We start from the raw sequence: 18,383 nt of genomic DNA on the forward strand, positions 1-18,383 counted from the left end.
TTTTTTTGGTCTGGGCTCCCACCTTGATCGCATGTTCCCAGTAGATGGAATGAGTGGCCGCAGAGCCGTTGCTATATTCACATGGAGCACCTGTCGTCGAATCGCCACTGCCATTCATGAGCTGATTCGGAGTCCATTTGAGTACAAGTCCGGCCGCAGACGGTTCGTGATGCAGCGATAAATAGCCTCGCAAGGGCTCTGGGCAGTTGTGCTACATACAGGTGCAAATTTGAACATGGATAAAGCGAATTTGTAAAAATGCCCATTATATTCCAATTCTTCATCAATACAGACAGCGCTCTTTAACAAAAAAATGTTTTTTTTTTATCCTACATGCATTTAATTAGCATTGACATTAAATGCTAAGTATATTGTTGTGCGTGCGGACCGTATCGTTTTTAATTTCCGTTACTCCTGTACTTTTTAATAGATACAGGCTGCATGAAGTTGTTAACTGTTGAGAACGGAGCTGATTAAAAAAAGTAGTCATTAGTTAGTCATAGGCATAGGAAACCCTTCCAACTAAGAATTACATATTGAGTATTTTACGGACAAAAATTCCTCTGTCACCCATAAGAAAGCTACCATAGAAATGGCATTATCGAAGTTTTTTTTATGAACATTTAATCCAAAATTTTACCTGGACGTCGTATTTACAGGAAATACTGCGTCCGTCTAAGTTTTAATGATCAAGTCCAAGTCGGTGTAGTTCTATCTAAACACGTTGGATTGTACACTTTGGTCTCATTCGAAGGAAGCCAGGTAACTTCATTGCAAACCTCTACAGTTGGAACAAACGATTTCGATCTTTACTGCAAACAAATCAACGCATCGTCGACATTGACCTTTTGTCCTTGTGCTCTCAGGAGATGTTGCTGTTTGCATATATACATTACTTATTGTGCGGTTCCAATAATCGAAAAAAATTTCTAAAATATGTTAGGGGTTATATAGGTACTTTGCTGATCCGCAATTCATTTATGTTTACGCTGCCCTTAGTTGAACCGTACCGGGTGGACAACAACATTATTTTTTCCATAAATCAGCGTTGAGCGGGGGTTTTGATGGAGACTTTCGACGTAATCACGTGCCTGGTTCGTTCCCACACTTCCAACACTTCCTGTGCTACCGCTTCCAGTACCTGGTCCCGACTGAAATACACGGCCACTAACGGAATCCTCACTGCTGCTGCCGGCTGCTCGTCGATACTGTAACGTCACAGACACGTCTTACGTTATAGAACATATTCATCAATGTGTGCTGATATAGTCGAACTCCAAGGCCAGTTCGTGTTCCACTCTCAAAGACAATAAAGATAATACCTAATAGCAATAAGGAAATGGCTAATTATATAGATGGTTATATATAACGTGAAGCAAAAGTCGTTCGACAGTTTGAGTCTTTATGTCACTCTATTTTGCCCTTGTTTTTTTCTCCTACCACTTCAATAGGCGTATGATGAAAACCCTTTGGTAAACTGTCAAAAGACGTTTATCTAACCTAATATAGATATATATAAAATACTTTCTCTGTTTCTTATAGAGAGAGGGGGGGACAGTTGCAGGATTGGTAACCACTTTAACGTGTGTTAGAATAAAAAACTAGGCAAGACAAAAAGCTAAACGCGTTCGTTAAATTTTATCCATAAGCACTTTACAGTTAAAAATCGTCCTAGTCTCTGTTCAGGCCATAAACGGCGGCTTTTTCACGTAATAAACAGCTATGCAATTTGCGCTGGTAGTAATACTGCCGAATTAATTGATTGCTCAACCCGACTTCTGCTTCTTTTACCATTATATAGCCTTCAACAAAATCATTCATTGAGCATGAGAAACAACTCCAATTAGTAGTACAGCTTTACCACGTTAATTATATAAATATATATTAAATATATAAATAATATATATAAATGTAAATAATAAATAATTGTCGAGTGAGTTGGGTTCATTGCTAGCATAGGCATTTTCTCCAAACAGACTTTGTTCTTCTGTTTTGCTTGCCGTGTTCTACGGTTTCGCAGATATATAAAGTGACTGAAACGCTGTGCCTCCATGTCATTAGCTTGTTATCGCGTTGCTCGTCGTTACAAATGTCTGAGGCATTTGAAAGAAAGCTATTCGGTGTTCAGCCTTTGTTATTGTTTTTTTGCGCAAGAATAAAGTCGAAGCCTGAGTGGCTAATAATTCCCCCCGGATCTTAGTTTCCTTATTCCACCTGACCTTAGGATGATCTTAAAGAAACAAACTGTTTGCTGCTATTTTATCGGATATTAATTCGCTAACACACGTGTGCTTGATTAGTTTCATTGAGTTGTACCCAGTTAGATTGTCTGACGCACATGTCTTATCCATGATTGGTAATTGTTTGTTCACTCGGTGCTTCTTCTAGAACTTCAATCGAGGTGTGTTATATTTTTTTCTCATTTTTGTAGCGGTCCTTTCTCTAGAAGCAGTTTCATCGTTGCAACGTTTTTTTTACTAGCTAGTAAATTCCATTCATTGAACAAAATGAAAAGTCTTGCCAAGTAGGATCTTGAATAAATTCGTTTCAGATGTTGTACCTACGTAACCTAAAATCATAAGCCCTTTTTAGCCTTTCGAAGCGGACTTGTCGATGTTTCTGTCGTAAATGTCTTTGGGTTGGCTTCCGGCGCTTTTTTGCGACTGCTAGGGGAAGGACATTCGTAAGATCGTTTAGTCCAACCATGCCCCACCGCTTGAACTTGCATCCTGCGGTGTTTCTGTATTCAGAAACCTTTTCTCGGAGTTAGGTGACTACCTCATTATATGATACACTTCGAATTAAATCAATATCTAATATCGTATCGTTTGAGATCATGAAACATAGAAGACTAGAAGCAGGAGATGCCTTTTCCGTATAGTCTACACTTAGATATTCAGGCGTAGTGTTGCCCTTCGTGTGAATACGAACAGTTGAGAACATTTAATGGTTGAATTTAGGTAGTCGGCTTGTTTACACCAGTAGATTTCGATTGATTTTTAGTGAAAACTGCATCAAATCATCTAGCATGGGAAGGCCTAAGGCCTAAGATCATGATGTCGGTCGATGTTTATTTTTCTTTAGTATATGAACAGACTCAATGGTATGCTAAAACCAAGCCAATTACACGTAAACATACATCATCGTATAGCATGACTTGCAGTGTTACCCATTTGCTAAGTGTAAACATAATTGCGGGTACTACGCTTTGCGTGCAAATTCTGTGTATAAAACGAAGCTTTCGCTAGCAATAGTTATTCATTAGTTTATAAAAATCGACACTTGCGTAGGTTTGGCTTCAGATTTTAAATGAGGTTTTGAGCCGCTTTTACAAAATTTGAAAATATGACTAAGTTTTACGTGTATACGTTGTCGGAAGTGTATAAGTGAAACTTTCTTTATCGCGATCATTTTCAATTTATTGTGTAACAAATATTTCACCCTTAAAATAATATATCTATATAAAATGCCATTGGAGACTTAGCAGCGGCAGCAGCAGTAGAAAACGACGAAGTTGAGAACGATTTTAGCACGCGATAGATTCAGTGCGACGTAGCATAAGGCGGGATCTAACGGCGAGGGCGTCTATTTGTAGAAAAAACATCAACCTTTTCGTGTGTTAGATTGTATCGTTGGGCCGATAATGGCGCCCGCCACAATACATGGACTTATCACCATATAATCACGGACTACGATATTCGATTCAGCATATTTAATAATTTCCACGAGCTCCGTTTAGTCTGCTTAGGCTATGCCACATACCCTAAAATAAGCTAATAAAAAAAAAAATCGAATCGTTTCCCGGAATCCAATTCGCTGACCATTGAAATTTGAAAAGCAAAAATAGCAACTTCTACAGTTAGATGTCCCGCAAATTATTAATTATTTCTATGATAACTACTCAAAAAGTCGTTAAACCTGAGCTTGCATTGAAGTTTACGGAGTTTTTTTTTTTATTTTATGATAAGATGATTGTTTCCAGATGTGTCGTTTTCGACAATGGTTTCTTATCAGGCCGAATCAAATAAAGATAATTTATATATATATATATATATATATTTTTTTTTTTTTATTTTAAAGATAGCTATCAAAATGTCTCTTTTGATGCTACGTACACTTAGTGTGGGTCGCTTAGATGCATTAGGTGGTGTTGTCGGCTTAGGGTGGGTACCCTGTCTGTTTTGTTGCGGCATTATCGACCCACCGAGCGCATTACTTAGTTTATGACGCTGTAAGAGCTCATCAGCTGGAGGATCCGTCCAGAAGTGATCTTGGGTCTTCATACGAGAATAGTCTAATGCACAGGGTCCAACTGGTGAAGTTGCAAGCATGAATTTATCATAAAGTGTACGGATTAAATTATTATGTAATTCTTCGATAGACGAATCGTCATTTAGTCAACAGTAATCGTTGCCGACATTAGTGATCTCGAAATAGTGCGAACAAATCGTAGACGACTTTGTTCAGCTATTGTTTAATCTAACACAGAAAATATATGTTAAAGTATCTGTTAATTGCTATTATATTTATCTTAAAATCATGGTATTTGGCTATTTTACATATAATAAGTATAGTAAAGAGAATGTTTCTATTCCGAACGGATCAAAAAAGCTATTTCGCTGGTTCACTGCGTTCATCATTCTATATTAAACTGAGTTCATTAGATATTTGTCAAAGCTAGGCAACTGCAAAAAAATGTTATTATCTCTAGAGAATATTTGTCCACACGTTACTTCTAATGTGGAACACAAAAATTTTTACATGCAGATAAATTGAATAACAAAGTAGTAAAGGCAGTAGCGAATCAGAAAAAAAAGAGAATTTACTATAGAATATAGAATTCGCGTGTTTACCAAGAAGTGAAGCGAGTATTTGTCCGGATACGGGGTCAGCAACAAGAGCATCCTTCTCATAATATTTACTGAAAGTGAATCAATAAAAACCAAACCCTAAATTTACTCCATATACTTACTCCTATGTGTGCTGCTTACGTTTGAGCTACCTGCAATGGCAGGATTTTTAAAGTTTGGAAACCTGTAATTAAAAACAGCTGTATATTTATTTGAATCATTAAATTCAAATAATTATAATACCTTAATGTCCACTAGCTTGCCAAATGTTTGAATGTATAATCAAGATGAATCATTTTTGCCTGTATTGTATACACCATGTCTTGCCCCCTTTGACATAATAAAAAGGTACCTACATTGTAAATTTAAAAACCAATAATGCTTAACCGAACTTAGCTCTTAGTCGAAGAATAGACAGGAACCTTAGTCATTTCGTTTGTTGCCTGGGAAGCTGATGTAGCTACATGTCGCTGCTTCTCTCACACTTTAATTATCAAATATTCTACCTGAAACGAGTTCTTTAAGATAATCAAAAGTATCTACATAGGTTTGTTTGGTGCAATTTCGTTCTCTACCTGGCATTTTCTACGAGATAATCGACGAGTTTGGCGAGGTGCTTCTCGAACAGGGCCACACGAATCCACAAGTAACGTATACCGACCGCGGCAACTGAACGATTTTTTCCGGAGCCTGAGGCACTGGAAGTTGCCTGACGTTGCGGAGTACCTGACGTGCTGTCCCCGGATGAGGAAGACCGTCTTTATCAGAGCAGGAAATCACGCAGAATTTCAGTAATTATTAAAGTACTTTATCCTAGCATGTACACGCAGAGCATCTTTTTCTTCCATGGTCTTTTTTTTTGACATGTCATTGTTTTTTTCCAACTACAGTCATTTACCCAATTTCAGTAGTAAATGCTTGTCTTTTAATCAAGTGGTCATTCAACATTTAACTCCTAAGGCAAGTAATATGCATGACATATAAGCAAAGACCTGTGGTTAATAGCAGTAGCGTTTAAAAAGGTCTGTTTGCGTCATAGTTGCGTTCCGTATAGCAATGGTGTAGACAACGGGTCTTGCCAATATACACTAATTCCAATGACAGCGCTGTAAAATCTAAATGCTGAGGTGTATCCGGATTTTATTACAATTATGAGGTTCGCTTCTGTTGAGATTAGAATGAACCGTTTCCCTAATTCTGCATAAATATTATATTTAGCCACTTATTCATATGACTAGATGTCATCCTTGAAATCAGAATCGGTTAATTGTCGAAGTAGTGCTCCTCAAGAATACTCAACTCATGCCATTGAAGAGGTAATAAGGACTTACTGGAGCGCCACAGGCTTCAAGTTATATCTGAATTAGTGTGCATTTAAAGACCACCCAGTGCTGAGCATACGCAATGTCTAAACTGGTCAAGAAATCATCATTATCATCAAGGCCAGCAAGAGGGTGTTGTGCCGCCTGCTAGAGGTTGGTTATACGATGTGCAAAACGTTATTGGAATAACATAAGCCGACCGTTTTTTGGTTGCCACTTCCAAAAGACAAGTTTTGGATAGACGGTAATGTGCCCAGGCCTGTAAGTGAATGTTACTGTCAAGAGGCACTTGCAGAGATCTTACTGGTTAACGAATGACAAAGCCACAGTGGGAGATAGCAGCGTCAATTAAGCAGTGTGAGTAATTTACCCAGCGATTTAATTCGCGATTAATCGGAAGTACTTACATATAATTTTATTATGTATGCGGTTAACCATGTAGCTTTTAGCAAGCAAGTCAAGCTTTTTTAAGAACGTGCTTCCGACTATCAGAGCAGTGTGGATCAAACAATTCCTTCGAGGCTTCGTTCAAAATCTTCTATGCGAAAAATTTATAGTTCATTCACCGTTAAAGCACATGTCGATACAATGAATCCCTCGTTTAATAAAAAACTACTTACACTTCACATACAGTTCTAATACTATCCAACATAGGGTTTAGGTTTTCGTTGGATGCTTCTGAGGGCGTGTTTAATTCTACTGAACAATTGTTATTATGTTAGAAAAATACTGCCACTGAATAAAAGAGAACCTCGTTCCAAAACATTTGCGATTTCTCAGCAGAAGTTTGCAATATTAAAAATTATGTACTTATATTTGAGCGCCGAAGAAAGTTAGGTTACAATTTATACCGGGTTCGACAGACTAGCTTTAAAATGTCGAAAAGTACATAAATTATGCCATTATTTTTAAATTAAGAAAGAAATGCTTAGATTTTATATATACTGCATGTCTTAGTTCTTGAAAGCATTTCAGCTTAATCTTCTGACAGTTATGAGTATTTTCCCAGCTATTGCGGATTTGCGAGATGCCCATAGGACTCATTAGAACCGTGACATGAACGTGAAAAGTGGTACTTATTCAGACAAAAGAAACCAAGGTTTTTCTAGGAACTGACGTAAAATCAAGTTTTTGTCTAAAATAACGAAAGAATAGAAAAAAATCAGAGCTCGCTTTAGGAAAGTTGAGTAAAATAAAAGCAGGTGTTGCAAAAATAATTTCAGATATAATTTTTTTCTCTCGTATGCAATGATGTGTGCGCTCCTTCGAACCCAACACGAAGTACGCTATAAAATGTATACTGCAAACATAATGGTTTTAATAACAAACGAAGTGGTTTCATAAGACGTATCTGTGTAGACGGATTTCAGTGAATCCGACAAGATGCTTGACAACGTCATTTTGGAAGTTTCTAGTGTTAAATCGTTATGGCTTTACCACACGGATACCAGTATATAGTAACGTAAGAAAATACAATGATGGTTCGCTACTTGAGATGTTATACGTTTACAGTTGGCAATAGGAAATGTATTCCTGCTCAACATGTCAGCTTGCAGTACAGTCAAGTACAGCTGTTTCACTGGCAGTGCCTGTTATCGGTTTCACGTACTACAGATGTTCCAGGGTTGACCCGGACCGAACGTAGGAGCCGTAAATGCAACGATTTCTTGTGGCATGTAGTAGCACTGCCGTTTCCTACGGTCATGATTATTGAACATAATCACCATTTAACATGACTAAAACCTTAACTTGGGGCCTAAAGCGCTAATTGTTAAAATGTCATTTAAACACAAAATATTCAAGCGGATTAAATTTTATACCAGTAGCAGACAAAAATATGAAATGGTCCTAAAAAGTGCGAATGGTGCATAAAATTTCAGATAGACTAACTATTAATGTTTATCTAAACGACACAAATAATTGATATTTTGCTTACCGAAAAAAACGGTCTCTATTTTCTGCAGAAAAAATCTAAGTGGCTCCAAATAAAAAATTGATTTTCAGATATAAATTCTATTGAAAACCTTTGGGTCGCCCCATAAAAAATTTCTCCGGATTTTTCAGGAGCTGCATGAAAACTAGCAATAATAGGAATCTTCAATTTCGAACGAAAAAAGCTATGTTTGACACTTTGCCTAGCTTAGATATATTGGATAATAATTGATCTTCGCTTCAGTTTCAAAAATGATCTAGTGTTTTACGCTATTACGAGTCTGTTCATTTGTTCTCGAAAAAATTGGCTTTTTTTTTGCGACTGGGTGTACGGGACGAATGAGTGCCCGCTGCAAATGACTCGCCAAAGTTGATCCGACCTTCGACGCAGCAATTTATATACACTTTGAATGTATTTGCATTCCGAATACCTTGGGGTCGTCCAATGATGCATACTTCGACTGCTGTTTTACTGACGAAGGAAAAGCTTAGAGTAGAACTTAGCAACTGTAAAACTCTGTGCAAATACGTTCTCATATTTCAATGTCATCGATTGAAGTTATCTTCGCTTAAGCCTGGCACTATTTTTTTTACAGAGCAGGAAACCCTAAATTCAGTGCCTCGGATGGTATTAAATATGTTGAGCACTTTGCTACAAAAACCGAAGTGATTGTTTACACATGTTTACAATACGCAGAGGAAGGAGTTTAGGTAAAACGAAAATATTTCTATTGTAGTAGAAATAATTGAATTAAAAAGCTAAAAAATAATAAAAATATTATTACAAGCTAGAGAACTAATTTTTGCATGTATATCATACTCCTGCTACCAATATGATTGGCAATAGATCGCTAGGACAGGGTCAGTGAGAACTGAAAATTATATCACGATTAAAAAATTGTGTAATCTTAGAAGACTGTCTTTTCTAGGAACTTTTAACATTAAGTTTATGTAGGATAAAGTAAGAAATGCTCCAGGCGGTGTGCCAGACCATAATGAATAAGCCACAGAATTATTTTTTCGTTATTTGCACCGTATCTGACTTAAATGTAGGTCTCATTTCAAAGGCTTAAAGTATACCTCGAATGTGCAATAGAGGCTTAAAATATATCGTGATATAAAGTGCTTTCGATATGAGGTTCTGTTGGTGAATAGATAATAATCAGATCTGTTTTACAATGACTGATAAAAAAGTACATATTCCAGATCGTTACGAGGTGATTTGATAAACTGTCGTCATATCACTTTACGTCTTGATGAATCCCAGCTTCTGTCAAGTCCAGAATAACCCGCACTACCACGACAACACTTAATTTTTCTTATTATTGTGTCTCATTCCACTGTGGCTTTTAACTATTACTTACTTTATACTTATAAGAATAAAATATGAGTTTTTGAAATTTTAAATAACTCATAGGACGGTGATAAGCTAGTCTAACCCTTCTGTTCTCATTGTGGCTTTTAGGAACAATGGGTGATCGCCACTTTAGTCGACTCATCGACCCGAATTACTAGTTTTATCTGTTTTTCATTTCAAATGACTTAGTCTAAGCTACAGTTATAATTAATAATACTATCTACTACTTACTGACATTACTATTGTATTATCATTATAATATTTTTGTTTGTTATACGTACATACTTTGTCCACTAGCGTTGCTTATTTTTGCTTTTTCGCTAACCCTATTTTTACTGCAGGCATCGTCTATTCTTAACGGTGGCGAACTTCTTCGACACATCTGTTTTTTATTTTTACTATATTTAATGTTAGCAAATACATTTGTTTTTCCTCGCTCATTGTTTCTCGCCGCTGAATGGACCATGCCGCCTCACTTAATCAGAATGCTGGTGCAAGCTGTTTTCTTACCCATTGGAAAGCTGGGAGCTTTAGTGTAGGATGTGGGTTCGTAGCTGAGGGATCTTTCAAGCAGCGACAATGATGACAATGAAACCGTGCCAGTCAGCGAGGGCTAAGGATGTTGTAGAGGGCGTATAGTGATGAAAAGAGAGCCTTTTGTGTGAACATAAGGGCACTGACGACGACACCGACTGTGTCCCGTGCCTTCAACAAGATATGTTGCTTATGCAAGCTAAGTGGAACTGAATGGAGAGCACAACGTGACAAGACAGCTAGATGGCAATTTTGCATCAGTAGCTATGCCATTGACACTGAAAGAAATAGATAATATCTAGGCATCGATGCCAAGCACCAGCTTCGGCGATTACCAATCTGAGTGCACTCGGACGGAGCGAAGACGCTTTTTTACGTACTATACGCACTGCAATGATATCAGTACAGTTACATTTTACAAAACCTGTGCAGTGCTTTTTAAAGAGAGTTCGCAGGGTGTGCCTGTGTCGAGTAAAGGGGGTACTATTAACTTGCTACTTTTTCGGATACCCGTTATATTTGATGTGATTATTTTGTTTATAGTAACATTTCTGCGCTTCTGTAGCACTTGTCACTGGCAAGATTCAAAAGGTAGTCTTACACGCTGATGCATATTAAACGCATATTCCGCAGCATGGTAAATATCCATAAAAGTCATCGGGTCGACTTATTGCTGCGATTGTAGTATTATTAGCCTTTCGGCGGGTTTCTCGTAGGACAATCCCTTTTACATTGTCCCTGCAGGAAAGCATTGTTTAAAAACGATAAAAACGTGATGATGACCGACTCGAGCGTGCAACTTTCTTGGAAAAAGGTTTCTGAACGTAAAAATGCATAGATGCGATAGATACGATGAAAGCCACATAGAGAAGAGTAAGCTTTGGAACAGCAAGTCATTTTAGTGCTGCAGATTGGGTTTCTGTAACATTTAATGTCATATTGTTGGTTTGTTAAGAGGGATCATAAATCGCATGATGTATCAAATCTGCTGGGTCGGAAAGCAATCTCAGGAACTGAATAGGTAGTGATACATAGTAGAAGACAAGAAAGTTTTTATTTCCTTACTGCTAAAGAAGGAGTGTAGAACAACGCTTACTTTAAACTAAGAAAAACTCATTATTATATTAATATAATAATATTAAAAAATATATATTATTTTATATCGGAGCCCAATTTTTTTTCTAAAACAAAAGGTTACGAAGGAGATCATGTTTTATAAACTCGCTTAATTATACGCGAAATAAAGCTACCCTTAAGGGTTATGTAATCACGGTGACTTAGTAATAATTAGGCATATATATATATATATATATTCTGAGTCTGAAGATAAAGGTAGCAGATTTTCCAAGTACAGTTGGTTAAGCATCCATAAGTCTTCATATTCTATTGATAGAAAAATTTTGGCAGCAACACGCCGATCTCATCTTACGACGAATGCTATGTATCTATGAAAGGACGTCGGGCAACCTAAAAGAACGGTTTGCAGGGAGCTTTTAATTTTCAGCAGTTACCGGGACGAAAAACAAATGAGTCGTTATTAATCCAAAATCTAGGTTTCAGTGAGTAGCGTGTGCATCAACTCAGGTGCAGTGCAGCCAAGCAAAGAAATATCGCTCATAAAAGAACAATCAGCGGTTAAGGAAATCATGGACATACACACGTAAAACAGAATGTAATGACTTTTTAAAATTTGCACACTGTACGGCATTAATCACTTACGGGGCTCAGGAAGCACCTTTTGACGATACTATACAGAAATAATTGTATATGACCGAAGACTGACCGAGTTATAGAAAGCTAGTTCGCTGGAGTTTATAGATCATACTGTCGTCCACTATGGCGCCGTTATTTGTATGTTGAAAATGTCAATCATAAATTCGTATTTCACACAAATGAAGGAGGTCGTCTATTCTCATGTTTCACAAATAGGAAAGACTGTTAAAAAATATGCTTCGTAGACCGAATAGAGTTGTATGTAGTGTTGTATAGTATTGAAATGTTATAATGAGGGATATTATTATCCATGGTCCTTAAGTGCAAAACTTTCCTCTTGTTTCAACAAGCGTGAGCCCCGGTCTAATAATAATCATTACAATTGATACTAAAATAAAGTGCAAAATATTTTTTCCATTTTTGATTTTTTTATTGTTTCCCTAAATACAAACTTAGCTTTTTTTCAGTTGTTTCTATATCAGAAGATTTTTGTGAAGTGCAAGAAGGAACGTACTCTATGTAGTGCTTAGAGCGAACAGTATCGGTATCCAGGTTAGAACTGGTCAGGATATTTCTTTGGTTTTTGAACGGTTTTAACTTTCTTCAGACTTGTTATATTGTAGAAATCAGCACATATAATAAATAAACGAATTACAGGGCTGTGGCTATATAGAATTTTTTATAACAATAGTCGAACCGAGTCGTGTCAAGCGGCATTTATGCTCACACCGAATGAAAATGCGACTGTAGATGTTATCCAACGTAACCACCACTGTAACTGTTGGGTGAAACCAAGAAAAAGATTGGTAACTAATAGCATTATAGAGGTTCATTAGCCATCACATTAGGCAATGTTTATCTGTAAACAACACGGCTTCTATGAACTTCAAGAAGAGTTTTACACAATTTGAATGTTTAATAGAATTACGTTTGATGTTATGGATCATCGCATCCTATTGCTAAGTCATGCGATCAAATTATCACCTTGGCTCATATCGGCTGTGATCTGGTTTGAAAATACTGGACCGAACAACTTCGAGGTAATGGTCTGCTATACTTGATATATGGACCGTCGATAAAACAATATGTAATAACCTGTATACGTAAAAAAAACGGAGTAGATTTGAGTCTTCAACATTTAAGCTATAATTATCTTCAAAAATATCCTAATATTCAATATCCGTTCCTTAAATTTGATATTTCATTCTGGCTAAGCTGTGCATTTCAGGTCATCAACAATGCTGCCTATGTATGACGATAATCTGCGTCTATATATATATATATATGTCGTACTGCAATTCTTATCAATTATTTGGAAATTTTCTAAAATTACATACCGTTATTTTTCCCATTCGTTATTACATGAAATCGAATGCGTTCACTAGATAATTATCATTTAAGAGCACTGCAAAATGGATGTACGTTCGTGCCTCCAATTGCGTCTATGAAGAGTATATTTTGGTGGGGGAGCTTTTTAGTATATTCATTGTATAATTTCTGGACCTTGTGCTTAGTCATTTATTCATTTTTAACGGTTTGTTCCGTTTGCAGATGCCTGAGTACTTCGATAATTCAATTACGGGCCGCTTAAAATGGCTATACCTTCAGTGGGAGCTGCTAACTGCTATTTACATGCTTGAGCCATGGGAAAGGAAAGTTTTCAATTTTGTTGCGCTCTCGACCAGTCTCATCCTTTGCTATGTTTTCGTATTTATGGTGCCCCGAATCATCGGACTGTTGATCCAGACGAGTGAATCGTAACGAGCGTCGTCATACGACTAGATTCCTGGCGTGATGATCGAAGGAACGTCGGAAAAAAGTAGACATTTTGCGTGAGACTGTAATACCAGTTAATTCTGACATTCGAAAGTTGCTGTAACGCAGTTATTAGCAAACCATAGAAATTATCATTAAAAAAAATCTGCGATACATTGAAACGAATTGCTTACAAATAACTTTATTTAATTTATTTGAATTGCCCACAGCAGTTAAGTGAAGATATCGACCATCTATAGAGTGGTAAATCTATATAATACATATATTGTTTTTCTCAACTGATTTATTAAACAATGAAGATGGCAGATGGAGAAGAAAACTGTAAAAGAATCACACTTTTTCAATGTTTACCGGGGCTTCTTCAAAACATCCTGAATGACTAATATTTAGAGTTAATAGGGTTGCGATGGTCGTACTGATACTACTCAGATATCAGAGGAGAAAGCCATTCATTTTTATTTTGAACCAGCCGAAATTTATGACAACTTCTGCAAGACAACGCAATGTTAATATGACAGCTAATTAACAAAACCCATGGCAAGGTGTACAATTCTTGATCTATACAGAAAGCATATTCAACTCATACCGGTGGGGATACGCAAATTTAAGTAAGTGCAACCTTTAGATGAAAATGCCTGCAGCAAGTGTGCGGAAAATGTTGTTATATATTTGAATAAATAAATTGTATGTGGTGAACTACTATCGATGTTCGCAGTTATGGGCGGTCATTGGTTCGATAGCGAAAAAAAGTTAACTGTGTATGCAGTTGCTATGAAATCGTCTTGTACGTTTGCCTCGCTGTATCAGAGACGTGCTTGGTCACCAGATAGGCACATGAAATTGGCTGCTACCACAATGGACCCTGGTCAAGCATAGGATGGTGGCGTCAAAAGCTTTTGCGAGCCAAGTTTGATGCCGAAGAACTATAGCAAAGGTGTATAGTTGTGAGCATATATATATATATATATAGCGGTGTTTTGCAAAAAAATATTCCATAATTTTCTGCAGTAGTAATTGGCGTAATAGAAGCGTGTTTAAATAAGAGTAGAATTTGAACACAAATGTTAGTTACGTAGAAATTATGTGACGACTGCTAATAACGACTACTAAAACATATTAGAGGGTTAAAAAGCTATACGATTATACTAAGTATACGATTATTCTATGATAGGCTGTGATGTTGATGAAAGTAATAGTGGTAGTAATAATAATGAAAATCATCTCTAGGCAGTTAGCTAGTTGTAGTAGGTACGTTTATCAGTTCAAATGTATGTTAATCGTTAAAGTTATTAATCTCTGTTAAGGACAGAAACAGATCCAAGCGGCTGTCGATAACGTGAAACTGGCATAATTAACCGTGAATGTTGTGGGCGTAATAAGGATGGCTAAACTACCAGTACGCCGTGAGAGAGCTATCTGGGTTTAATTTGGAAGCCAATTTAGAAGTCAAGTGATAGCAACTTCAAGGGCCGTACATCGCCTAACTTTGAGAATTCGTTTAAGGATATGACAGAATGTGTGTACGTCTACTGCCTAAATTATACCCGACAACTCGGAGCATTTCGTATGATCGCCTTCACCCGATGAACTAGTAGTTGGGTGTTAGTACTAGCATAGACACCGATACGTTTCGCAGCTCAAAATCAATAAGTTTTATGCTAGGGTTACTTTGCAACTGTGTCAATGTCGATCGGATTAAGAAGAATTGTTTTTTGCGTCGGAAATCCGTCGATTTAGACAACATTATGATCTCCGGTTGTCTCATACTTACGATGTGATCGGTCGAATCGCGCAAAACCAGAGCGGAATCTGACTTCAGAAACGTGGAACATCTAAACAATAAATCATAAAATTGGCACCGAGGTTGACACCGTTATGATTCTGTTGTTAAAAACAAACTATTCAAAAAATTAAATCAGGCAAACGATAAGCGTCTCAACCTTGAACTCTGTATATATAATGAGCAATTCAGTTTCATGAAAAACACACTAAATAGACAGGTATTTCTCGTTGAGAATTTTCTCACCGAATAGTAGTTACGCCAAATAAGATGGCGTCGCCGATTGCCGTCGATTCCATCTGTGCAGTTTTTATAGATTTTTGGACGGAAAGTAAGAAAACTAGTGACCGGACGTAAAAGCCTTAGATACCAAGCTCAGAGGAATTCCTTTTCTGTAGACTAATTTACTCGATCGAAAGCACCCTGCAAAAATCTGTTTATCTAGTCTGAGAATTATACGGAACTTAATCGAACGACAAAGATACAGTAACGTTGTTTGATTTAAGTACAATTAAGCGTTGCTTCATCGATAGAATTGTTAGCTCAGCGTCCATTTCAGACACAACAAGTACAGTTGAGCTGAATTCTCGACCGACAACAACACAATCAGATATTATACAATACAATAAAATACTTTATAAAAGAAGAGTTAACAGCATACAAGTACTTTTTGAATGGCTTAAACGATACAAAGTATAATTTAGTATCCATAATGAACTGTGATTCGAAAAACAAATAACAGAGGGGCACACTCTTAAAAAAAATTGTGGTAACCCATTATATACTTTGGAATCGGCCTTAAATAATGCGAATTTCGCCTTCAGGTATGATTGTTCAAGTTTTGAAGGCAAAGATACTGTCATTTAAAATCCTGTTAACCGCAAAACGTATAACGTAAAAAGTAACGTATAAATGTATAACGTAAAAAGTCATTTATATAGATATATTATGCATACTGATAAAGGTTGCGTGATTACGTATAAGCAAAGCTCCTACAATCCATGGCACCTACATCTATTTTAACCTTAGTCGTAAGCACAAAAATCGTGACACAGTATAAGATGCATGTAAACAACGTTATCGTATAGACGTATTATACAGACTATGCGACCCGAGTATACATGTCCATTGTAACCATATGATTTCAAATTAGAACACATCTACCATGTAGTATTATCAAGAACAATGCAATAACAAAAAATACCTTATAAGCAACGTACGCAATAACGAGCATTGTTGCTATTATTATTTCCCAATTGTTTCCTCGTACCACACACTGCCGAGCAAACATGCAAAAACTATTTCTACATCTATAGAGTTTATTCCTGACTATTGTTCATCGTTGCGATAATTTTGTCTTAGACGGCTGCTCTATAGTCTTGCCTAATGTTTGGGCGAGCGCTAACACTATAAATTTCACTTACTTGTTACCATCCTGGATATGTTCAATGCGTTCAACGATCTGCACCACTTCAAATGCTGGAGGAAAGCTCTTTGCAATTTTCTGGAGAAGGGCCGTGGTCGAGTTTGTTTTAAATAAGCCGAGTGCTCGACGACGAAGTCCGTGTGAGAGACAAGCATCCACAGCGGCTGAAAAATAACTAGCAGTTTAGTGTAAAAAGCATGTATATGGACGAATTGTGTAAATAAAGTTAAAAACCAGTATCATCAAAACAGCTGAAATGCACTAAAACACTCGAGACTACAAAATTGAGTTCGCCTCGCGGCAAGCTATCTACACGGTAATAATTCGGTGAGTGCACATCGCTAAAGATTACCACATTGCACTATATATAGATAAAGGGTGGAACTACACGGGCCAACGTTTATTTAATAATTGTGTTGAAAGCAACTGGTCCTACGGTATGGGCTAAGGATGAGGCTATATAAACAACAAATTATTTTGTGTAAAGAAGTCAATTATTCGGCGAAGCTAAAGGGAAAAAGCTATTTTTCATGATATCAAGGAAGACAACACCTTATAATCGCTTATTCGCAGGTTAGACAAATCAAAAGTAATGACTCGTCGGCCATATATTTTAATGGAAAACTCGGGTTAGATTGGTCTAGATACTGACATATTCGCTCGAGAAGCGAGAAGGAACGGTAACAATATGCGCACTGTTCTCCAAAGCCAGCTTGACCATCCAGAAAATGATACAACTATCGTAGTTTCGGAATATAGATACATATATGTCATCGAATGTGAATTCACAAGCAGGGCGTGAATTTTATTTAATTACTTATTCTCTGGTATGCTACATCTCCTTCAACGATTAGTAGGACCAGCACGAAAGGTGCTGGTCCTACTAATCGAAAAAAAATATTGTGTGCAATATTTGCACGTCAGCGTTTTGCAAACATGTTGCGACTGTTCTTTCTGATAACTAGCATGATTTATTGGCGTAGAAAGGCTGTATGCTTCAGAAGTTACTTTTCTAAATTAAAAAAAAAACACGTTTTAGTCAACATGCAAAAATCATAATTTGTCAGACTTATATATGTTGTGCTATTGGTATTCTTCCAGCACATGGACATTTTGTCTCACATCTATATATGCCTATAAAAGTGTTATGGGAACCTACTTTTTTTAGCTTTCTTTATGCAAGCATCGCTCTGCTTTCCAATTTCCAAATACAATTTACATTCATAACAAAACTTATAGCCCCAACGTGAATCTTAGCTTTCTATATGAATTTTTAGGTATAGACTAGGTGCAATTTCTTGTTCTGAAGCAAGTTCTTTGGTTGCCTCCATGGAAAACCTGCTATTGGGCGTACGACTTAGCGCATTAATTTTGCTATTAGAACGAGATGTACGGAAACTGTAAACATCGTCTTGTATGGATCATAAGAAGGACTAGTGTATAGACACGCAGCATGTAGGGAGAAGTAGATGAAAAGTTGAAATAAAATTAAAAAAATATATATATATCTTTTTTTTTAATATTATTATATGAGTTTAGTCGTCTGGACGTTGTGGTAAAGAAAAAAACCATCTGATACTTGAAAGCTCCAACGAGTTTGGTCATCTGATAGTTGCGATAGGAAATAGTGCCATCTGGTATTTCAAAGTTCCAACGAGTTTGATCGTCTGGTTGTTGTGACAGGAAACAGTGC

The 18,383-nt window shown here is 36.8% G+C and overlaps 1 protein-coding gene and 1 long non-coding RNA gene across 2 annotated transcripts in view; one reads left to right on the plus strand and one right to left on the minus strand.

The window, feature by feature from the left end:
• LOC147752956 (uncharacterized) overlaps nucleotides 1–1,069 on the plus strand; it is a 4,509-nt gene extending 3,440 nt beyond the window's left edge. Inside the window, exons 2-3 of the long non-coding RNA XR_015312674.1 lie at nucleotides 660–762; nucleotides 1,000–1,069. This is a non-coding gene — a long non-coding RNA (uncharacterized LOC147752956). The remainder of the gene's footprint in view (nucleotides 1–659; nucleotides 763–999) is intronic.
• tbc (trabuco) overlaps nucleotides 1–18,383 on the minus strand; it is a 44,401-nt gene that overhangs the window by 22,673 nt on the left and 3,345 nt on the right. Inside the window, exons 3-8 of the mRNA XM_022840284.2 lie at nucleotides 16,689–16,854; nucleotides 5,426–5,608; nucleotides 4,854–4,921; nucleotides 4,116–4,312; nucleotides 1,011–1,208; nucleotides 23–211 (exon numbers count right to left, since the gene is read on the minus strand). Coding sequence (XP_022696019.1) covers nucleotides 23–211; nucleotides 1,011–1,208; nucleotides 4,116–4,312; nucleotides 4,854–4,921; nucleotides 5,426–5,608; nucleotides 16,689–16,854 — 1,001 coding nt within the window. The remainder of the gene's footprint in view (nucleotides 1–22; nucleotides 212–1,010; nucleotides 1,209–4,115; nucleotides 4,313–4,853; nucleotides 4,922–5,425; nucleotides 5,609–16,688; nucleotides 16,855–18,383) is intronic.

Source organism: Varroa jacobsoni, unplaced genomic scaffold (genome assembly GCF_002532875.2).
Source record: "Varroa jacobsoni isolate VJ856 unplaced genomic scaffold, vjacob_1.0 scaffold_855, whole genome shotgun sequence".
Lineage (NCBI taxonomy): Eukaryota > Metazoa > Arthropoda > Arachnida > Mesostigmata > Varroidae > Varroa > Varroa jacobsoni.